The 23,283-nt window shown below is 50.3% G+C and overlaps 2 protein-coding genes and 1 pseudogene across 3 annotated transcripts; 1 reads left to right on the top strand and 2 right to left on the bottom strand.

The window, feature by feature from the left end:
• Positions 1-6,227: 6,227 nt before the first annotated feature.
• PRPF19 (pre-mRNA processing factor 19) lies at positions 6,228-13,804 on the bottom strand. The gene is made up of 15 exons (XM_074231372.1): positions 13,581-13,804; positions 13,121-13,270; positions 12,910-12,986; positions 12,126-12,341; positions 11,973-12,035; positions 11,671-11,712; positions 11,474-11,548; positions 10,972-11,047; positions 10,688-10,797; positions 8,217-8,372; positions 7,985-8,054; positions 7,811-7,896; positions 7,448-7,618; positions 7,224-7,329; positions 6,228-6,384 (listed from the first exon to the last, which is right to left on the bottom strand). Exons 1-15 carry the CDS (start codon positions 13,597-13,599, stop codon positions 6,287-6,289), a joined length of 1,515 nt encoding a protein of 504 aa, XP_074087473.1. The 5' UTR covers positions 13,600-13,804; the 3' UTR covers positions 6,228-6,286.
• A 2-nt stretch (positions 13,805-13,806) lies between these two features.
• On the top strand, positions 13,807-22,102 carry LOC141518954 (uncharacterized). 2 transcript variants are annotated; one of them, XM_074231374.1, is made up of 2 exons: positions 13,807-17,558; positions 18,355-22,102. In XM_074231374.1, exon 1 carries the CDS (start codon positions 13,817-13,819, stop codon positions 14,501-14,503), a length of 687 nt encoding a protein of 228 aa, XP_074087475.1. In that variant the 5' UTR covers positions 13,807-13,816; the 3' UTR covers positions 14,504-17,558; positions 18,355-22,102. The 2 variants fall into 2 exon arrangements, with proteins under 2 accessions (XP_074087475.1, XP_074087474.1); XM_074231373.1 differs by having other exon boundaries at positions 13,807-20,000; positions 20,390-22,102.
• Positions 20,042-20,797, bottom strand: LOC141518955 (small EDRK-rich factor 2-like; annotated as a pseudogene).
• Positions 22,103-23,283: the final 1,181 nt, after the last annotated feature.

Genomic DNA, 23,283 nt, shown 5'->3' with positions numbered 1-23,283 from the left:
TGTTCAGGGTCCTCAGTTCCAGTCTAGTGCTCCTCTCTATTGTGAGACATGCTGCTTGCTAGTCTTTCCTCTCTATCTTTACTAAAATAGTTGTGGTTTTTCCCTGAATGTCAATTTGGGTTTTTCAAAAAGAAACTGCCTCTAACTTCCCCTAAAGTTTATCTTCTCCAACCCCTACCCCAAGGATTGGAGTTGTTCTGGCCAAGAGTTTGCTTGAACCAAGGCCAGTCTTGAGACCACTAGAGCATAGACCTCAAAAGATGTATGTGCTGAGTCTCTCATAATGCAAAATGAAATGGTCCCTGGGGCTGCCAATGATTGAGACCCACCCACCCCAACCAAAAAGAAGCAGAATTTTCTTGTGTTTGTGGTTTGGTTTTTGCAAGGCAATGGGGTTAAGTGACTTGCCCAAGGTCATATAGCTAGGCAATTATTAAATGTCTGAGGTTGGATTTGAACTCTGATTCTAGGGACTGATGCTCTATCCCCTGTGCCACCTAGCTGCCCCCAGCAGGCTTTTCTTATAGCCAAAACTGAGCTGCAGCCACATATGGGGTTGGCAGAAATAGGGATGAGGCTACACCTTGCTCATGATCCCAGTGGGGTATCCCCTGAACAGACCATGGGGGAGCAACTGGCTCTACCTGTCTTCTGACTCCATTGTGAGCCACCACCTCTAACTCCACCATCCTCCTTTATGCAGAGTTGTTGGGTGGGTACAGGATGTGGGCTTCATGCAGACCCTGCTCTACCTCTATCTGGGAGAAGTGACTTTCCTCTGGCCATCATCCTCTAGCTTAGTTCCCAAGCAAACCTACAGGTCATTGGAAGCATAAAGACTGTCCTGAAACTTTGTGCTGATGGGAAGTATGATCAGGTGCAGGTGCTCCAATTAATCTTTCCAAATAAAAATGCAGTTTAAGGACACAAGTCCTCAGTTTACCAAAGCTGTGTTACTTTCACTGATTAGTTAGTAGAAGCATTGTTCTGGAAGTGCCAAGATGGCTGGTATATCCTTTCATCTGACTTGTGGTTTCTTATCTATAAAACCAAAACTCTATCCGGATTTTCTAGTTTCCAGGGCTGTTTGGGGGTGTGTGGACACTCAGGAAATGAGCCCCAGTTTATGGAACTGGGTGTGTAATGGGGTGAACCCCTCCTCTAGCTTTCCTGGAAAACTTCCTATATTCTTTGTAAGGATAAACAGCCTGACCTTGCTAGCTTTTGACTAATTAGTGGACAGCATCGAGGGGCAGGTGGATGGCATAGGGAATGGGACTGGAGTCAGGAAGATGAGAGTTCAAGTCTGGCCTCAGATGCTTGCTGGCTGGGATTCCGAGCAAGTCATTACACCTCTGTCTGCCTCAGTTTCCTCATCTGAAAAATGGGGATCATTGTGGTACCTCCCCATCCCCCCCCCCCCCCCGAGTTGTTCTGAGGATTAAATTGGATATTATGCTTTGTCAGTCCTTGAGGGTTAGTTTACTGAGAATGTAGTGGTAGGAGGCAGGAGTCCTGACTCTGAGGTTGGTGGTCTCTGCCAGATAGCTTGGTGGACAGATTGGAGTGTCTTCTTCTCTGGGATTATTTCCTTTCTGCCTATGCAGTAAGGTACAAAATAAATGAAATTTGAATGAATGAAGCTGGGAGAAAGAGTAATCTGGCTGCTCCCTTCTAAGAGGTCTGGGACTGCCCCTGGGGGTGGGAAGCCTCATGTGCACAGCCAGTTGATAAGGGAAGGCATTGGGGCCAGGACTGTGATAATGGACACACACACACACACACACACACACACACACACACAGGGGGGACAGAAGCAGGGGCTCATGCCAGAGGGTGATCCTACAGATACACTGATGTCAAGAAACAAGGTAGCCTACTCTGAGAAGAGCTGGTACTCATACTAGAACCCAAGAGGGAGGCCCTAAGAACCAGCCACAGGAGAGCACATGGGTGCCTCAGAATGGCAGCGCCCTAGGGCACCAGCCTGTTCACCCTGCCCTAGGTACAGTGAGGGTAGCGTTCATAAGCATCCTGTCCCTGCCCCCAGCTACGTTGCTCCACACCTTGTGTGACCAGTCACCACAGAAAAAAGAAAACAGCCAAGTCAGGGGAGATGGGGGTGATAATCTTTGCCGAGATAAAGGGGGAAAAAAAACACAAGGGCCTCTCCACGGGGGGCGGGGCTGAGCACTTTCCTTTGCTCTCTTTTCTTGGGCACCTGGAGGAAACCCCCTCCTCCCTTTTCTCCAGCCTCCCAACAACCTCAGTCCTGGCCTATGTGGGACAAGGCCTGTCGGGGGGGGGCAGCTCCCCACACCTCTGCTGTACTGCAAACCCCACTTTTTACAGATACCAGACCAAGGTCAGGGCATCTTCTATTTGGATGCCCTGGTGGAAAAGAGCCTGTCCTAGCTTTAGCCTATAAAGATGCTTCTGGGGAGAGTAGCAGGGGGATGGTCTTGGAGGGGCTATCCCATCACCACCCCTGCTATTTGTTCCCTGGAATTTTCTTTGTATAAGCTCCATCACTTTACAGATGGGGAAACTGAGGCCCAGGAAGCTCATGATTTACCCAAGATGACATGAGAGGAAGCATCAGAAACGGGATTTGAACTCAGGTCCCCGCCTCTCCTTTATGTGATGGAATGAGATCCTATTTGTAAAGCAATAGGACCTTTAGTAGGTCCTTAATACTATCCCCTCCCTCTCACTATGGACCCTGTTGCAAAGTCACCTCCCTCGGCCTGTTTTGTGTGTAACATGTAGTTAGATGAAATGATCCCTCAGCTCTAAATCTATCAGTAAATAGAATAATAAAGCTACAAATAATATTTCTTTTTGGCCAAACAGGAATGAAATGATGCCTGTGGATGGGTGGGTGGACGGGTGGGTGGGGGGAACAGGCACAGGAAGGGAAGAAAAAGAGGAGATACTTAGTGATACAAAGGTGTCATTAAGTCAATAGGTGGGAAACAAGTTGAAGGCCTCAGTTCACCTTCCATTGTGGAAAATGTAAAATGTTTACAAAACCTGCCCCGGGGAAGTTGATTTTGGGGGGACCCGCACCAAGAACACAGGATTCTTGAACAGTTTCTCCAAAGACAATCTGTGGGATTCGGTGGACTGCAAGTTCAGAGCCAACCAGGTGATGGAATACGCAAGCTGCGTAGTAGTAATTGTTGCTCAGTCTCTTTGGCAATGGTTTACCATTCCTTCTCCAGCCCCTTTTACAGATGAGGAAACTGAGGCAACCAAGGTTAAGTGACTTGCTCAGGGTCATATAGCTAGGAAGTGGAACTGGGAAGATGAACCAGACTCTGGGTCTGGTGCCCCATCCACTGTGCCACCTAGTGCCTGAAGGCTAGTTTAATAGTGTCAATAAACACTTTTCTGAGGCAATAGCTTCAATGATAAAAAGGTTAAGTGACTTGCCCAGGGTCACACAGCTAGTAACCATCTGAAGCCAGATTTGAAGGCACATCTTCCTGACTCCAGGTTTGGCATTATGGCCACTGCGTCACCTAGGGAGAGATGAGGAGTGGCTCTCCTGCTGGACAGTCCATCACTCAGGTCCATTTTTGGATGTTATGCAAACTGGGCTGTGTCGGAGGCCACAGCAAAGGGCCCAGGGCCATGCTGTCCAAAGATGAAAAGATGGAGTGGGGGTCTTTAACTCAGGGAAGCCTAGATATGAGGGCAGGAAAGGCCCTCAGAAGTACCTGCTGTGACAGGGGACGCCCAGAAAGCAGTGACCCACTCAGCACCAGATAAGTGGCAAGCAGGACAGTGACTGCCTTCAGCTCTGGGCCCCAGGGGTCGGGGTGGGAAAGGCTGGTCCGGGTTCCACATGCACTGGGGGGCAGCTAGTGGACAGGGCACTAGCCCTGAAATCAGAGTTCAAATCCAGCCTCAGACAAGGAATATTAATTCAGCTATGTGACCTTGGGCAAGTCACTTAATCCATTGTCTTGCAAAAAAAAAAAAAGAAAAAAACCCCAACAAAGCTTTGTTGGGGGCAGCCTTTGAATCAACCCTGATGCAGATCCCACTGAGGGACGTACAGCTGCTGTTTGTCCTTCTTGAGGAAGACTTCAACATCAGGGAGGTGATGCCACGACAAGCACATGAATTGGATTTGAGTGAGGGGGACTATGCTAAGTCACCTGTCTCAGTTTCTCCTCCAGAGCCATCTGGGTTCGGGGGATGTGAATCAAGACTGGAGACGGCCCAGGATGCGAGGCAGTCACACAGCTAGTGTCAAGTGTCAAGTGTCTGAGGCTGGATTCGAACTCCTGTCTGTCTTCTCGACTCCTCTGCACCAGTCAGCCATCCTGGCTTAGGGTGGAGGACCAGCCCCGGCTCCATTTCAGTGTATGCCTATCACCCTCTTGTGGACATTTTGGGATCTAACCCCTAGTATTGTGGCCTCCATCCTGGCTTAGAATAGGAAGCCATACAGGCCCTAGAAGGAGCAAAGGATGAGCTCCTGGAAGGGGGAGGAGCCAATGGTCCCATGATGAAGCTTCATCCTCAACCACCCAAGGCTCTCAAGAGCTAGCACCGATTCTTGGGTCTGGGGATATCCATCCCCTTCAGTACAAAGGGCCAAGGTGAAACCCTGACATGTCCCAAAAGCTCAGTCAGTACACAGGGATGGTCAGGATCTAAGACCCAAAGTCCCGCCAGAGAGATTGGTGGTGGTGATTCACTGGGCAGCTGGGTGGAGGATAAGACGCAGGGGATCAAGAAGACTCGAGTTCAGATCCTGCCCGACACCCTCCAGTCATTTTGTCTCAGTCTCAGCTGAGAATCACCACACCTGCCCCTCAGGATCCAACGAGAATACGTTTGAAATCCCGGCGAGCATGCCGTAAATGGCGGCTGTTGTAAGACATCCGTGGGGTTTAGCAGAGAGGGCGCTGGCCTGGGAGTCAGGAAGACTGGCCCTTAGTGGAGGAGTCACTGTTTCCTCCTCTGCCAAGTGGGCTAATTATAGGACCAAGGTCTCCAGGGGTTCTTGGGGGCCCTGGGAGGCACTGGATAAATGTGTTTACTTTTTTGGGTGGCCCAGTATGGGAAGATCCCCAGGCTGTGCAGGGACGGAGGGGGCGGCTCCATCATGGCTTGATCACAAAGCACAAACATCCAGGTCTTGGATCTCACACCAGCTGGCTTGTTTCATCAGTCCCAGGAATTGTCAGGAAGGCGCCTGCAGAGGCCAGGACCACATCAGGAGGGCCCCCGCCTTTGAATGCCATCTCTAACAGACCAGCTGTGTGAGCCCAGCCAAGTCATTCCAGATTCCATTTCCCAGGAATGGGACCAAGGATTGAATGGGAGATTTCTTCTCAAAGCTCCCCAAGACAGATGTCTCAGGTCCTCTTGGGAAAGGCGTCTCCTTTCCACCAAAGTCCTCCTGAGGCGCCAGCCATTAAGAGTGGGGAGGTAGTTCTTGCCCATGATAGTTAGCTTGGTCATCTACAAGCCAGGCCTGGGCTCTTTGGGAAAACTCAAGAGCTGTCTTCAGATATCGTACTATCATGTTGGGGGGAGAGAAGAGAAAGGAGGTGTTCTCTCCTTGGGAAGCCTTCATGCAGAGTTGGACAGTTCTCAGATGAAGCTACAGTGGACTCCCTCTGATCTGGTCAGCGAGGTCCACCCACCCAGGCCTCAGATTCTCTGAACACACAGGGGCCAAAGGCAGGCCCAGGACTGGGGGACTTGCCCTCAAGGTTTAGTATCTGTCTGTAAGCCACCCCTCGCTGCCCCAGGACCTGCTTCCCAGGACCCAGACAAACTCAGCCCTTCTGCTGCTCCTAGCTCTCAGCTACAGACACACAAACATTCATTTATTTTTTTTTAATGAAACTAGATCACTGCTTACAAAAACCTGCATATGTTCCTGTGCCCTCCCCCGCCCCCAGAAGCCAAAGCAACCTGGACAGGGACAGACCGAGAGCCCCAAATCGTTTCTAATTAAGAGGGGAGCTCTGGGTCCCCAACCCTTCTGCAGTGCAATGGCTCAGTAACCCCATCCACTGTCACCGAGGGCGCTGGCTCTTGGGTGCACAGAGGTGGCAGGCCGGGGAAAAGTGACACACCTCTGGGACCCACGCTCTAGGACACTGGCTGAGGCCACCATTCAGATCAGAATGAAATGATGTGAGTGTCCCTTCCCAAACTCCTCCCCCCTCCCCTCAGTCTCTGTCCCCTTCCCACCCCCCCACCCCTAACACTACCCACTACCGAGACAAGGCCTCAATTGTTCTGGGGGGGATAGGGCCTAGAGGCTGTAGAACTTGAGGCTCCTGTCCATGCCAGTCGAAGCGATGAACTTGGCGTGGTGCCCAAAGGCCACCCCTGTGGTCAGACCACTGTGCTCTGAGGGAAGAGAAGGGGCCAATTAGCACTGACAGAATTGACATGGACAGTCTTCCCCTCAAGGGGCTCCTTGGGGAAAATCAACCCCAGAGTTCACCCTTCCAGCTCTGGAAGACTCCACAATAGCGGAGGCCACCATGACCTCACTGTGCCCTGTGAACTCTGATCTCCACCAGTTTGAGGGAGAAAAGTCTTTGCATCTAATGATCCCAATAATGGGGCTATCCAAGCCCTGAGGAAACCAGCTCAACAGAGTTAAGACGGAAAGCCGTTCCCTGTGGATGAGGGGTGGGAGAAGGTGGCAGCTCAAACGTCCCTGGGCTGTCACTTCACCCCAGCCTCACCCCAGCACACAGGGACTTTAGATGGAAGAAGTGGTCTGGGATGGAGGAAGTGGGGAGAGGCAGACCCACTCCTGTACTGTTGGTGGAGCTGAGAACTGTCCACAACACTTATTAGATGATAAGCACTGAGAATACATAGAAAAGCAAAACCAGACCCTGCCCACTGGGAGCTCACGAGGGGCAACTAGGAGGAGTTGGCCTAACTTCTGAAAAGTACTTTGGAATGATCTCAATGTGCTCTGACCCAGAGATCCTCCGCCCCCACAGGCTCAGAGGCAGAATCCAGAAGCCCACCCTTCCAGGGAACAACCCAGTAGCTTGTGGGGGAGGCTTTGGGAGGTCGGGGGGTGGTGGAAATGGTCACCGAGCCTCAGGAGACAGGCTATCTATCTCTCTCCTGAGGGTTGCATCACTGCTCTGCATCCTCAGGGGACACCTCTCACAGACGGGGGTCCCCTCCCTCTAGCCCATCTTCCACACTGAGGAACTTCCTACCTGTAAAGTGGAGAATTTCTGTCCACTGTTTGCAGATGTAGATCTGAACATCGGTGCCCCCAAGAGCCAAGTATGTGCCACTCTGGTCAAAGATCAGTGACTTCACCTGCCATCGAGAGTTAGGGAGACAATCAAGCTTGGGGGGCTGGGAACTGGGGCCAGAGCTGGGAGACGGACAGAGGGAGGATGGAGGGGTCTGGTTTGAGAAGGGGATGAACACCCACCTCAAAGTTGTTATCCAGCTGCAATGTCTTGAAATTCTTGAGTTTGCGAAGATCCCAGAGTTTGACAGATGAATCGTCAGCTGCAGTAGCCAAATAATACCCATTCTCTGAGAAGGCGATGCTGGTGATGGGCCCAGAGTGTCCAGGGAAATTGGCCACATTGGTGCGCTCCTGTGGTCAGAGTAAAGAAGATAGTCAGAGGTACCTCTCGGGGGTCTGACCACAGGCGACGAGGGACAGACAGTGAGGCCACACAGGGTGGACCCCCTCTGGAGCAGAAGGATCACTGCCACCTTGTCCCCATCAACCCCCGGCAGCGGCTGGCAGGCTGATGAAATGGCCGACTCCAGGCCTCCCACCTACCTTCAGGTCCCAAATCTTGATCTGCGAGTCCATGGTCCCTGTCCCAAAAATGAGCCCATCAGGATGGAACTGTGCACAAGTGAGAGCTGCAGAGGAAAACAAGCTGAGTCAGAGTCCCTGACCTCCACGAAGAAAGGAGAGAAACATGCAGCCATGGCCACCTCGGCCACTCACCGCAGCCTGAAGTCTCGTCGGTGACCTTGGTAAGCACTCTTCCCGTCTGGATGTCCGAGAAGGCCCAGTACTATAGACAAGCAGAGACAACAAAGCAGAGATGAGTATAGAGACACAGCTACCCTTGGAGAGGGGGTTCGAAGACTCAGCGTCACCCCAAAAGGCAGGGCTTTCACCACTGCTACTGATCCCAGGGTTCTCTCCCTAATGAAGTCCCTGAAGAAGAACTCACCTGATCATCAGAAGAGCTCAGGAGGTAATCACCCGTGGCATGAAGACTGAGGCCAGTGACAGCGCTCTCATGTGCCCGGACAACTTGCACACAAGAAGCATTGGGGACCGACCAAATGCGGATGGTGGCATCTGGGGATGCAGAAAACACTAGATCCTGGGGAGGAAGAAAAAAAGACAAGAAATTAGAAGCAAATAAGACAGGGAGAACATAAGACTATTATGAATGGACACCAGGATGGCCACAAAGCTAGGCTGTCTTCACCATGGTTAACTTTGTCCAATGGCTCACTCCCTTAAAAAAGGGCCCTTGTGATAATGATCAGTGTTGGAAGGGATGAAGGAAATCTGGGACACTAATGCATTGTTGGTGGAGCTGTGAACTCTAACCTTTCTGGAGAACAATCTGGAATTATGCCCAAAGAGCAACAAAAACATGCATACCCTTTGACCCACACTACTGGGTCTATACCATGAAGAGATGAAAAAAGGGTAAAAACATCACTTGTACAAAGATATTCATAGCAGCCCCGTTTGTGGTGGCAAAGAACTGGAAACTGAGGGAATGTCCATCCACTGGGGAATGTATGAACAAACTGTGGTCTATGTATGTCATGGAACTCTATTGTTCTATTAGAAACCAGGAGGGATGGGAATTCAGGGAAGCCTGGAGGGATTTGCATGAATTAATGCTGAGCAAGACGAGCAGAACCAGAACATTGCACACAACAGCAACATGGGGGTGAGGATCAACCTTGGTGGACTTGCTCATTCCATCAGTGCAACAATCAGGGACAATTTGGGGGTATCTGTGATGGAGAATCCCACATGTATCCAGATCTTCAATTTTGAAAGCTGTCCTTATGTATTATGTCATTTGTTATCCCTAATGCTTTCTTTCTTCCTTCCCGATCTGATTCTTCTCTCACAATTCAATTCTGATCTATGCTTATCATGGATGCAAATGTGAAGCCTGGATCAGAGTGTCTTCTGCTGGGGGGAGGGGAGGGGGGAGGAGAATTGTGAAACTCAAAACCACACAAAGACTGGTAGAAAACTACCATTGTATGTAACTGGGAAACAAAATATATAACTTTAAGGGGAGGGGGTAAGGCCCTTGTCTTTGCGCAGATTGGAAGTGAGGCCCTGGGCAACCTTTCTTGTCTTCATGCAGCTGCCTTCACCCTATCGCTTGTCCACTCAGACCCCAGCAGGGGATGCCCGCCACCCACTATTTCCTAGCCCTCCCCAGCTCATGTCTTTTGGTTGGGCTCCTCGTGTGCACTGTCTCGGTGAGGCTGGAGCTGGCCCTCCCTGTCCCCCAGGCCCGGGCCTGGCCCTCTGCGCATCAAGAGGCAGCCAAAACCAGAGCCCGAGGTTGGGTGGTGGTGGACCACAATGGAATCAGCGGCTCATCTGGCAGACAATGCCGCACTGCCACCTAGCGGCAGAAGTAGGGAACAGAGGAAACTGGCTTTCCCAAAGTTTTCCAAGAAACACTGGGAGGAAAGGTCCTTAAGGATCTTTCCTGGTGATGGGTATGAGAACTCCGGGAGGGGCCACTCAGTCATCCCCCCACCCCTGCTCCTACCTTCAAGGGCTCAAATCCCCATACCAGCTTGTCACCTGAGACAAGTCATTGGGTAACTCAAAGAACTAGAGGCAAGCCTCCACACCAGCCCAATCTTGACACTGCCCATGGGATCCTCCAACTAAAGTTCAACCAATCCCCTCAATTTTACTTATGAGGAAATGAAAGCCAAGAGGGGATGACTTGCCCAAACTAACCCAGGAAGCCAGAGGAAGAGGTAGAATTTGAACCCAGGCCTTGACCAGCTAGCCAGAGCTCTTCCTGAGCAGACCTCCTGACCCAATGTTCACCAATCAGCCACTGATAGAGAGGAGGGCAGCCAAACCAGACCACAACAGATGCTCCCTAGCATTTGGCTGCTTTTCTCCCCCCCCACACACACACACGTCCACAGAGGCAGCATTGAGGCCACCTAGAATGACCACCGGCTCTTTCTCCATTGTCACAAAGGCAGCCCAGCAGAAAGAACAGGACTGCTATTTTTTGCTGAGATTACATGGGACAGGTTAAGGTCATTTCTCGGTAACCCTGGCTTCCTAGACTTTAAGAGTCCCGAGGGAACGCAGCCAGCACTGGGGCAATGGGGAATGGGGAATTCCAACCTCCCAACTCAGACTCAGTTTTCCCATTTGTCAAATGAGACAGCTGGATTAATGACCTCTGAAGGTCCCTCCAGGTCCAAGAGCTGGAATTCTCCAAGTAAAACCCAGGCCAGTGAAGGGTCATCAAGAGCAACCACTTTGACCTGACTTTCCCAGCAACACCAAACAAAGCACAAGCCAGAGTCCTGTTCTGGGGACCAGAGGCCTGTGGAAGTCATTCCCAAGGACTCAGGCCTACAAAACTGCTCCCAAGAGAGGTTCAAAATGCAACAGCCTTACCTGGGATGGGTGGAACACCACGCTGGTGACCTTCTTGGCGTGACCTTTGAGCGTGGCCAGGATCTGCTCTGAACTCTTGTCAAAGACGACAACGTTTTTATCCGCCCCTCCTGAGAAGGATGCCCATTAAAGAGCTGGGAAGAAGGGCCCTAGGATGCCCCCCCCTCCACTGGATAATGCCCGGGGGCCCACCCTCCAGAGCCCCAGGAAGAAAATGAAGGTGAGGCCCCAGACCCCTGCAGGACTCTCCTACCAGCTAGGTCACACCCTATCTTGCCACTTACCTGTGAGAATCTTGTTGGTGTCCGAGGGGCAGAGATCCAAGGCAAGGATTCCTGGAATACTGGCACTGTGCAGCCCCTTTACATAGAGAAGTGCAGCTCACCACCCCGATTTTAACTGAGGGAGTCCCTGGAGCTAGAGCCAGCACTCACTTATCTCCCTCCAAATGCTCTCCATGATGAAAAGCAAGGAATTTCTCATTCTGCTTGGCAAGGCCCTCCCCAAGTGGGAGAGGAGGTCTCAATTGGATAGGGAAAGGGGGGTGTCCAAACCACGCTTCTGAAAGACAATCCCTCCTCCCACCCTGATCTCTCGATGCCCCCAAACAGGAGGCCCAGGGACCAGGGATATTCCATTTCCCCAAAAGGAGAGATGAACAGGAAAGAGGTCCTTCCTCTGGAGGACTGGAGTCAAGACAGAAGCGGAGAGAAGATTCTGTTTCCAGGGGTCACAAGAAATATCCCCATAGGGCCCTGGGATCCATCTTCAAGACATGCCACTCACCACATGGGATGCCACCTGCCGGTATTTGCTGAGCTCCTCTGGCTTCACCAGCTCCTCCGGCACTGTCTTCCCCCTCTGACAAAAGAACAGTTCCAGGGTCACCCTCGTGAGTGGAGAACAAGATCCCTCCTAAGCCCCTCCCTTCAAGGTCTTGCCCCAATTCTCCAAGGTGCCCATCACCAGTGGGCAGGACTCACCTTTTTACGTTCCGTGGTGAGCACTGTCGCTTTGTCTTGCAGCTGGAGAGGAGAGCAAAGGACCATGAAGCCCAGGCTAGAGACCCCACGCAGAAGCCACAGGTGCCATCAGCACCGAGGTCACCACCCACTTCCTTTTCCAGACCAGGAGACCATAATGGGAGCTGGGACTCAGTCTGAATTTCATGGGAAGGACACAATACTGGCTTTACCCAGGCAGCCAGGAGGGATGGGGGAAGGGAGATGAAGGCTGAAGACTCAGGAACTCTGCCAAGTTTAAAATGGGGAATCAAGGTATCTACCTTCTGGATAATCTCAGGGGTCATTCCAACCAGCTCTCCCAGATCCATTGGCTCACCAGCACCCTAAAGGAAAGAAGAGGGAGGCTGAGAGGAGGCCCAAAGGATGGCCTGGATAGGCAGGAGGTTCACTGGGACTCCACTGTGGGCACTCACCACAACACTGGGCTGGGAGCTTGGCACAGCCTGGGGGACAATAAGACCAGCCTGGGGCTTCAGTGTGGCCAGAGCTTCTCGGGCAGCAGTGACCTCCTTTGTGAGACGGGCAATGACACGGCAGGCGGCATCGTGCTGGTACAACGCGTGGGACAACTCCTGGCGGGTGGTCTGCAGTTGCTGGCGCAGGGTAAAGCTATGGAGCATGACCGCATCCTTGGGGAAAAAGGGCCCACGTGAGGTCAGAAGGCGGTCCGATGCCAGGCCGAGACAGGTCTGGGGCTAACGCCGCACCGGGAGAGAGCTCGAGGATGACTAATGAGACGGGAGGGAAGCTGACAGAGTCATGGGCACAATCTCGAGTTCATGGGCCTACAGGGTCCTTCCCACAACCCTCCTTCAGAGCACGGTCCAGCCAACAGGGAGATCAGTCAGAGGGGGAAGTCCACCATCGGTGATCCCGTAGCACGGCCACGCGGGCCTTGAGGAGCCCATCTGCTGCTTCATCTCCCTCAAAGGGATAAGATGCTCCCACCCATGCCAGTTGGTGGGCACCCAAGAAGCCACTTTTCCACAGAGTCCCTCTGTACCAAGGGATGGAGCTGGAGCGAGCCGGTGAGGTGACTTTTAACACCCAACTCCTCTCTCCCGGTCCCATCTATGCATTTGGAAAAGGACAAAGCGGGCTCCTCCAGATAGAGCAGCCGCCCCGGGCCCCCTTGCGCCCCCGGCCCGCACACAACTGGCACCCACTACCCTGGAGGTTTTCCCCTGCTGCTCTCACCCATTCATCTTGCAAGGCTTTCAGGATAGCCGGGATGCTGGTGGCAGACGGAGGCTTGGGCCGGATGGGGTGGGCAACTAGCGGAGAGGCAGACAGAGGTTTTGAGGAGTCCGGGGGAGCCTCCTGGCCTCCCCCTGGGGTTTCCCTCTCCCTCCTCAGAGCCCCTCCCTCTCGTGCCCGGGCCCCCCAGACCCCGGACCCCGGGACGCACCTTTGATGTCAATGAGCTGCTCCTCAGACAGGGGCTGGTTGTTGATGGGGTCGGTGCCGTTCTCCGCGATGTACTTCTCGATCAGTCTGCGCTCGTACACGTGGTTGGAGACGGGCGACACGCAGGGGTGCTCCGGCACCTCGTTGGAGACTGTGGGGAGACGGGGCTGAGGGGCGTCTGGGGGGAAGGGGCCCCGGCTGCGGGGCCCGCTGGGCCTGACACCCCGGACCCGAGGTCGAGGCAGCCGCGTGACCTTGGCCAAGTCACTTGGTCCCGAGGGCCCCGTTAAAACCAAACCCCCCGCCCCGGGGGCTCCCCAGCTCTGGTGTCTGGGGGTGCCCCGGGCTCCCCCTTCCCGAGGGGGAGGGCCCGGGGCCCCGCTGACAGCGGCGCCTGGGCAGACCCTCCCCCCGCGCTCCTCGGGGCCCCCCGGCCCCCGCCCCCCGGGGCCGCTACTCACTGGAGCAGATGAGCGACATGGCGCCGCCGCCGCCGCGCTGGGGCTCCCTTCCCGCCGGGCTCGGCTTCCGCGGCCGCGGCCTCTACTTCCGGTTCTCCGCCTCTCCCGGGGGCGGTTCCGGTCCGAGCAGGGAGGGAGAGGGGGCCAGAGGAGGCCCGGGCGCGCGGGGCTTCACGTGGGGGAGCGCGTCGCGCGCGGGATCCTGGGGCAACCAACGGAAACGGGCCCTTCCCGGCATGCAGCGGGCCCGGAAGGAGCTGCGCCGTTCCCTCTCCGGACTTTCGGCGGGGGGCGCTCGGTTTCTTCCGGGAAAACCGAGACGAGAACTACATTTCCCAGGAGGCCAAAGGAAGAGGACGGATTCCATGCCCGGCCGGAATGGGAAGAGGGTGAAAGATCGCGAGATTGGGTGTTGTGGGCCTCGGCAGCGCCCGGAGGCTCGGCCCGCAGCCGCTGGTCCGCTTGGCCCTCCTGGTGCTCCCGGGCCTCCGAGGGGCTCGGCCCCGGGCGGAGGAGCCCCCCGACCCCTCCCTGCCCGCGCCAGGGGGAGGCCTTCCGGTGACGTTCGGGGTCCGAGGCCGGGGCCCCGCTGCAGCCCGGAGCCGCGGAGAGCCGGGCGCCAGGCGGGCCCTTGGCCACCCTGCCTGCCCCGGGCCACCCCTGCCTGCCCTGCGCCTCCAAAGCGAGCCTTCGGGGCGGCCTTCGAGGGGCCCCTCCGGCCCCGGAGCTGTGATGCTGGGGCCGAGGTTTCCAGTCGGGGGGCCTTGGGCAAGGCCTTTCCCCTCCCTGGATCCCGGCGCCCCGCGTCTGTGAGCTGGGCTCCGTGGCTTCCCGGGAAGAGCGCCGCAGCAAGGCCGGGGACCCCGGGAAGCTGCCCAGGGGAGCCGGCAGGGCCCGAGTGCGAAAGAAGATGGTGCTTCTGAGGGGCCCGGGCACCCGCCGGGGGAGGCAAGCACAGCCGCCGCCGCGGCTCTGCCACCCAGGGCTGCAAGCACACAGCCAACTCCGTGGCCCAGAGGACGCAGCGAACGGAACCAGAGGGGTCAGATGTTGGACCCAAGCTCTCTCACCTGGGGAGTCGGGAGGGTGGTGCTGCCCAGCTGGGCAGAGCACCAGCCCGGGAATCACCCAAACACCTAATACTGGCTCAGCTGTGTGACCTTGGGCAAGTCATTGAACCCCATGGCCTTGCCAAAAAAAGGTGAAGTTGACCTGGCTTCTGGGTAGCAGAAAGAAGACGAGATCGTTAATTCTGTATGGCAAGGCTGGATGAAAGAGGCAAATGCTCTCTGAGAGAAGGGCTAGAGCCGGGCTGTTATTTATTTTATCCATCATTTTTGAAGACCCTGACATCAGGGAGGTGATGCCCTGACAAGCACATAAACTGGATTTGAGTTGGGGGGTGGGGGTATATGCTAAGTCACCAGCCTCACTTTCCCCTCCAGTGCCATCTGGGTCCAGTGGAAAGATACAAATCAGGATGACTGGAGATGGTCACAGATTTGAGGCCCAGGGTCCAGAGAGTAAAAAGTCATATATGGCTAGTAGGAGTCAGATGTCTGAGGCCACGTTCAAAGTCCTGTTCTCCTGACTCCTCTGTGCCAACTAGCTGAAAAGCATTGAAATGGCATTCAAAAGTCAGAACCCTATTGTTTACTAGCTGAATGACCTCGGGCAAGTCATGGGATCGGGAGCTGGAAGGGATCTCCAAGGTCCTTTGAGTCTCATCCCTTTACCCTGCTGGGGATGAAGTCTTCTGCTATGGGCAGTTAGATGGCACAGTGAGTGGAGTGCCAATCCTGAAGTCAGGAAGATCTGAGTTCAAATCCAGCCTAGACACTAGGTGTGGGACCCTGGGCCAGTCACCTAACCCTGACTGCTTCGACTCCAGGGCCATCTCCAAGCTTCTTAATTCATATCTGGCCACTGGACCCAGGTGACTTGGGAGGAGAAAGTGAAGCTGGTGACTTAGCACAGTCCCCCTCACTCAAATGCAATTCCTAGGCATAACATGGCATCACCCTGCTGATCACCATCCAGAATGAAGGACAAATATGAAACCTCTGTTGTCTACACTGTCTCTATACACCCATTAGTTCTTATAATTTCAGTTATCACACTCAACAAGAGAATCTTTACCAACCAGGTATATGAGGAAGACACAGGGTCCAGAGAGGAAAAAGGATTGGTTTTGCATATAAATTTAAACATTATCTATACAGGTGTGTGTGTGTGTGTGTGTGTGTGTACAGGTTTGTATTTACATGGGTAGCCATTTACCTCTTTAATACTGTTCACTACTGGTATGACCACTTCAGACATATTTATGACTTACCATTCTATCCCTCAAAAATATTCACTGGCTCCTTATTGCTGCTAAGAAAAACAGAAATGGCAATTCCAATGTTTAGGGTCCTCTCCAGATTGACCCCTTCTTGTCTTTTCATGTTTCTGATCTTTATAGGCTTACATATCCAGATTCATCTCCTAGTTCTTCTCTGAATTCATCTCTCCATCTCCTAAACATCTCACCATCCATTTCAGAATCTTTGTCTCCAAGTATAGACTTGATGTCCCTCCTTCGGGGAGTCTACTCTATTTATAAAGCTGAATATACACGTGTACTGTATAAATATGTATATTATATATTTTCATTTACATGTGCTCACTAGTTTCATGACTTACCCATCTGATTACATATAATAGTCTGGACAAAGTAGCAAACTTTGCCCTAAATTCTGGGCATTCAAAAAAAAAATCCAAAAAACAAAGGCATTTCTTCATCCTCTAAGCTTTTTCAACATGATTAGTTAAACCAGACTCTCCTTGATGCAACTGAGGCAGTCAGGTGTGCAGTGGATAAAGGGCTTGACCTGAATTTAAATCCAATCCTTGAAACTTCCCATTAACCAATGTCTGTCTCAGTTTCAGTTTCCTCACCTGTAAAATGGAAGTAATAACAGTACCTACCCGGCAGGGTTGTTGTGGGGAATGAAATGAGACGATTTTGTAAAAAGCTCTTAGGAAGAGCCTGGGTACATGGTGGGCAATAGGTAGATTCTTATTCCATTCCTTTCCCCTTCCCCCAATTCGCCCAGTGTTATTCTCGAACACAGCTAAGTCTGGAATCCCTCGCCATCTCAAGGGGATGCTGGGCCTGACGCGTGGGAAGGGTTTATTTGTTGACTGACCAACAGCTGACTGGCTCCCCACTCCAGGACAGTGGCCGATGCCTCTGGCAAGTGTGACCCATCTCCCTGCCTTGTTTTGCTTGATGCTAAATTTGGAAGGTTCATCAACCAAAATTATCCCTATCATTACAACTCTTAAGGGTTTTGACATATGTCAGGAGACTGTGGGTAAAGCATCAAGAAAGCAGCATCTGGCTCAATTCAAATCCTCTTTTAGATTTAAGAAACTATGCATCATGGGAGCTTTTCTCTGTGTCTGTCATATGATATGGCCTGTTGCAGGGCATCCTTTGGGAAAGTCTGTTTCTTCTTTCATGTCTGCATTAAGGCTGTCCTTTGCCCAAATGGACCTTTGACTGATAGAAAACAACTGCCATATCAAAGGGACCAAAAGAACTAGATGTCGTCCTGGTAAACAAATGCCATGTTGCCAGAGAAATGTGAAGGCCAAGAGCTGTTCCGATTTATACCATAATTCCAATGGTCTGACTACCTAAAACAGCAAAAGTAGTAGGAAAACAAGGTACCAAAAATTTAACAAGAGACTCAACTGGGCAAAGTCATTCCTAGGCTATATAGAGATAAAACTGGGAGGAAGACAATGAATGGATGAAAAGAGGGAAAAGATCTTTAGCTTTGTGCAAAAACTCTTTTCTCCATGAATTGTAGACAGTGAAGGGCAGGCACCACAAGTGGATTCTTCACAGCCCAGTCCTGGATGTGGAGTGGAGGTGGAACCAAGAAGCATAGCCTGGCTGGACAACAGATGGATTGGAGGATGAGAGAGGTAGGGGATGGTTCTCAGGAGGGGAAGAGACAAAATATTCAGCAAAAATTATTCTCATTACAAACCAAAAGAAAAAAGGAACCAAGAAAAAGATTAGTTCTTTTGGCCTCTATCCTCCATGCAGCTGCCTCCCACACAGGCCTGGTTCTAATAATTTATATACTTTTAAGATTTGTAAAACACGGGGCAGCTAGATGGCGCAGTTGATAGAGCACTGTCCTTGGAGTCAGGAGTACCTGAGTTCAAATGTGACCTCACATTTAATAATTGCCTAGCTGTGTGACCTTGGGCAAGCCCCATTGCCTTGCAAAAAACTAAAAAAAAAACAAAAACAAACAAAAAAAAAGATTTGTAAAACACTTTATGTATATTATCTGATTCTTACAACAGCCCTGTAAGGCAGGTGCTAGTATTATCACCCCCATTTTAAAGCTGAGGAAACTGAGGCAGACTGGTTAAGTTATTTTTGCTCAGAAATGGCTCAGAAAAATATTTGCATACAGTGCTGAATTCAGTTCAAAATGATCAGGGTCATATAGCTGAAAAGTGTCTTAAGTCTTCCAGACTCCAGGCCCAACTGTGGCGTCACCTAGCTGCCACATAGGTTAAGTGCTTCAGAAATACTGTCGACCATCCGAATGAACACCTCAGACATATTTATGACTATCATTCTATCCCTCAAAATTATTCACTGGCTCCCTATTGCTGCTAAGAAAAACAGAAATGGCAATTGCGATGTGTAGGGCCCTCTCCAGGTTGACCCTGTCTCATCTTTTCATGTTTCTGTCCTTTATAGGTTTACATATCCAGATTCATCTAGCTTTTCTCTGAATTCATCTCTCCATCTCCTAAACATGCATACACCTCCCTCACCATCCATTTCAGAATCTTTGTCTCCAGGTGTAGACTTGATGTCCCTCCTTCGGGGAGTCTACCCTGATTTTTCTCCCCCTTTGCAAATGTTCCCATGATGACTTTCCTGTGTCCACAGTGAGTCCTCCAGTAGATTATAAATTCCTTACATTTTTTTCTTTTTGTGATAGTAAAAAGCTAGAAACAAAGTAGCTGCCTATCATTTGGGGAATTGTACACAAGGGCAATTAAGGGCAAGGCCCCATGTTGCATTTACTATTTGTTATAGGATTTTGATATACTGGAATTTTTTTTGCATAGTAGAAATAATGATTGTGATAGATTCAGAAAAACCTAGGAAAACTTATATGAAATGATGCCAAAAAATAAATAAGAGGATGACCACATTGATATATATATATATATGAATTTATCTGAGGAATCAATGTTCAGTCTGCTGAATTTTCCCAGTTAATTCAATGAAATTACAGGATAAGTGTTTAGTGTAGGAATCTATAAATTTATGTGGTTTAAAATTTTTTGATAATTTTATTTCATCATAATTGATCTCCGTAATCCTATATATTTTTATGCATTTAAAAACATTTTGAAAAGAGGTCCATAGACTTCCTTAGACTGTCCAAAGGGTCTATGTCAGAAAGAAGATGGAGCAGCAGCTGTGCTGTCTGAGGGGTCCCTCCCATGGAATGTCAGCATAGCTTGCTGAGAAAACATTCAGAATCATTCATTGGGTTTCAGAGACCTGAACTGTCTCCAAGATAATTGTCTTTCAGGGATTTGTGAAGACTCCCCTTTCTGGTTTATAAAAGTGAACTGATAGACCAGTTTCAGAAGACACAATAGTAATCAATTGAATGGGCTGACATTCTGGAGGCAAAGGGGACAGAATTTCCCTTCCCCTCCCAACTGAAAATGACTGAGGTGGGGGCCTCAACCCAGAAGACTGGCATGTTCTTGCCCAAGCATTCTGAAAGGATGCTTTCCCAGCTCTAGAGATAGTACAGCCAGGTCTCTGAGAGATCTCTTGGAGAAGCATTGACAAGTGGTCCTGCTTGGCCCTGGGGCTTGGGCCATAGGTACCCCACCTTTGAGATTTCCAGACTCAATAAGTCCTAAGTTTGAGAAATTAGCCACCAGAGCTTCAGAACTGGGGCTCTTGGCTTTTCTTTCTGTTATGGACTTTTGATAGTGTCTGATGAAACCCACTGACCCCTCTCAGAATGACAGGAGTGAATGAAACAAAATGCCTTGAATTACAAAGGAAACCAATTATACTAAAATTCAGGTATCAATATATTAGAAACACAAATTCACAAAATCCACCAGAAATCTATCCATAAACCCCTAGGAGGGTGGGGTCTATAGGGAAAGAGCCCCTAACTAGAGGGAGATTTCCTTACCATATACCCCTTGGAGAGGCCAAGTCAAGCCACAAGCACTTAAGGGCCTGTGCTTAGCTCTGGGGATACAAAGACAAAAGACATCCTCTGCCCTCGAGGAGCTTCGTCTACTGGGAGAAACAACATGGAAGCAACTGCACAGATGAGCTATAGATGGGATAGATTGGAGGTAAGTGCCAAGGGACTGAGAAAGACTTGCAGAAGTTTTTTTTTTTATTTTGGAATTACAAAGCTACTTTTAATACTCTGGGGTAAGCCCCATAGGAATAAAAAACACTGGGAGAGGGTAGCCCCCTCACCCCCAGGAATGCCCTGGAGGAGAGCAAGGCTGCCTAGGGGGGAAGGATGCACAGAGGGAAGCCACTGCAGACACAGGGCGAAGGGAATGCCATCAGTTCTGGGACCTGTGAGCACTACAGGAGGAGGGGAGAGCGTGATGGGACTGGCTCCGGGCACACTGTCGACGGGCATGAGCCATAGAGTTACTTGGGCTCTTCTTTCTTCTCATTGGCCTTTTTCTGCTTCTGTTGCATGATCTCTGAGTCCCTCTGCTTTCAGGCAGTGGCAGAAAGCCCGTCATCCCGGCGCTTCCCCTTGCCCGAGTCGCTCTGCTTCTTCATGTTCTTCTGGCAGGCTGGTTACCGTGGGTCATGGCGACAGCGGTGGCTCTGGCCTGGCTTGATGGCATCCACTCTTTCCTCTCGGACGTCAGAAGTTGGTATTTTAGCTGATGCTTGAAGGAATCCAGGAAGCAGACTGAGAAGGGACAGCCAGCCAGTTGGGAGATGTTGGGAGCGCTGTGTAGGAGGATGACGGTCAGATGAAGAATGTGTGGAAGGTTAGGAAGTCTGGAAAGGGAAAAGGGGCTTGGTGACCCAGGACTTTAAAAGCCAAGCAGGATCTCAGCTGCAGAAGGGACAGAACCATCAAAATACCTCCCACAATGGAAGGAATAAGGCCATAATTTGGAAGAAGAGATCTGAACCTCACCATAACCCACTCCCCACTATTACTGTGAATCATGTGGGCTGGGCATGTCTGATGGCAAGAGGACTGCTTGTTTAAAAGCCCCCAAAGTATGTTTCCTTTGGGACTCTATGTAAACCTCTATGGGAATGAAGGTCAAAAGTTGCTCCAATGGTTTCCATCCAAGAGGAGTGGGCAGGTGGTCTGATTGCTTTGCTTGTTCCCTAGGTCTATAGATTCTTTAGGGGGTCTGCATTTTTTTTAAGGTTTTTCTTTTTTTTTTTGCAAGGCAATCGGGTCAAGTAGTTTGCCCAAGGCCACACAGCTAGGCAATTATTAAGTGTCTGAGGCCAGATTTGAACTCTGGTACTCCTGACTCCAGGGCTGGTGCTCTATCCACTGCACCACCTAGCCACCCCCAGTGGTCTGCATTTTTGATGGGGGTGAAATAAAGTCTATCCCAAAGCTGAGGTCCATGTTATTTTGAGGTTTCCTCAGGAGCCAACAACCACATTTCCTAACTCTAGAGGCGTAAACTCTCCTGGACCATATGATTTTCTTGAAGTACATAGAGGTCATTAATGAACCAAAGAGAAATAATAACCCTTTTGGAGTCAGAGTCCAGCCTGAGCCCAGATTATGTGAGCTCAGAGTTTTGGGGAGATCCAAATCATTAAGTGAAAATATTATCATATCCAACTCTTTATGACCCCATTTGGTGTTTTCTTGAAGGAGTGGTTTGTCATATCCTTTTCCAGCTTATTTTACAGATGAAGAAACTGAAGCAAACAGCATAAAGCTACTTGCCTGGGGTCACATAATCCAAAAGTATCCAAGACTGGATTTGAACTTGGGTCTCCCTGACTCTAGTCTAAGGTACTCTGTTTACTGTAGCAACTAGCCACCCCAATGTAAATGAGACCCATGCTAAAAGACAGCCAAACTCGAAGTGAACTAACTGTCCTGCTTCTTACTCTTGCCTTCGGGCATGTTCAGGCTGTTCATAAAATGTGGGACACCCTCTTTCCCTGTATCTGGCTCAGGTTTCTTCCCTTTCCTCAAAGGTCAGTTCAAGAACTACCTCCTACCTAAAAGAGAAGTTGCATGTCCTCCCAGCCCCACGCTCTCAGAAATTACATTGTGACTGCTTTGCAGAGATTTTGTGTTTATTTGTGCATATGAACACTCTTTGGATTGTCTTCTTTGCACTGCTCTATCCCAGCATTAAAGGTCATCCCTTTAGTATCTGGAACATGTTCAATGAATGAATGAATAAATAAAATAAAAAGGGTTTGTTCTACTCTCTCTGATAGCCCAGGTAGGAATAATTGCTTCCCTCCAATCCCTCCCTCCCTCTCTCGCTTTCTAGTTCATTTTCCTTATTCTTACTGTTTTCCATTTTTTCACTCAATCATCAGGTTATTTTTTATTTTTTAAATTTTTGTTTATTTAAGGCAATAGGGTTAAGTGACCTGCCCAGGGTCACACATCTAGGCAATTATTATGTGTCTGAGGTCAAATTTGAACTCAGGTCCTCCTGACTCCAGGGCTGGTGCTCTATCCATTGCTCCACCTAGCTACCCCAATCATTAGGTTTTTATTAAAAATCAACATTTCAGAAACTTCACAAGGTATTGGGAAAACAAGCACAAAGTGTGAAATAATCACTGCTCTGATGGGGTAGGAGCTTATACTCTATTGGGAAAGAGAAGTACATATAAAAATAAAGACAGGTCAAATACATGTACAAAGAACTTCACTAGCTGGTTTAGAAGGGAGAGCACTAGCTGTCACAAAGCTCAGGAAAGGCTTATGGGATTCTGAGGAGGAGCCATCATCTTCAACATATTTACAAAGGAGTCCATGTCACAAAAAAAGGTTAAGAACCCCCAGTTGAGAGAAGAGAGAAGGAGATAAGCATTCATATTGGGTCAACTCTGTGTCAGACACTGTGCTGAATGCATTTCAAAGATCTCATCTGATCCTGGGAGGTAGATGCTATTATCCCCACTTTACAAAATTGAAGCAAACGAGTCACTTGTCCTGGTCTTATAGCTAGTCAGTGTCTGAAGCCAAATGTGAACTCAGGTCTTACTGATTCTAGACCCAGAGCTCTAGCCACTATGCTACCAGCTGCCTCAGGACCCACAACAGAATTTGGGAAAATCCACACTTTGAGATGTGGGATAGCACATTTGTTAGGATGAAGAAATAGCCAAGGAGAGTCAGGAAGGAGGTTAAACAGAAAAGGAAATGGAGTTTCCATAAGTTGATTAACCAATTCAAAGGCAATTGATGGATTAAGAGAAGGATTATGACTGAGAAAAGGTCATCAAATTTGACAGTAACTTCAGCTAGTAGAGTATGAGTTGAGGTGGAAAGCCAGATTACTAAAGATTGAGGATTGAGACTTTTAATTAAATTTATCAATGTATAGCTACACCAATTGAAAGGAGGAGGCTGATGATGGAAATGGGGGGGGGGGT

Source organism: Macrotis lagotis, chromosome 3 (genome assembly GCF_037893015.1).
Source record: "Macrotis lagotis isolate mMagLag1 chromosome 3, bilby.v1.9.chrom.fasta, whole genome shotgun sequence".
NCBI classification, from domain to species: Eukaryota; Metazoa; Chordata; class Mammalia; order Peramelemorphia; family Peramelidae; genus Macrotis; species Macrotis lagotis.
The sequence above is the reverse complement of the archived record's forward strand: the minus strand, read 5'-3'. Positions and strand labels throughout refer to the sequence as shown.

Bases quoted from the DNA above. Each gene is read 5' to 3' on its own strand.
- LOC141518954 (XM_074231374.1), top strand. From the start codon at position 13,817: ATGCAGCGGGCCCGGAAGGAGCTGCGCCGTTCCCTCTCCGGACTTTCG.
- PRPF19 (XM_074231372.1), bottom strand. The intron at 11,549-11,670 runs GTGAGTCCTGCC...TTCTTTTGTCAG, and splicing joins TCACCACGGAACGTAAAAAG to AGGGGGAAGACAGTGCCGGA. The intron at 7,330-7,447 runs GTGGGTGTTCAT...TCTCGATGGCAG, and splicing joins AGCTGGATAACAACTTTGAG to GTGAAGTCACTGATCTTTGA.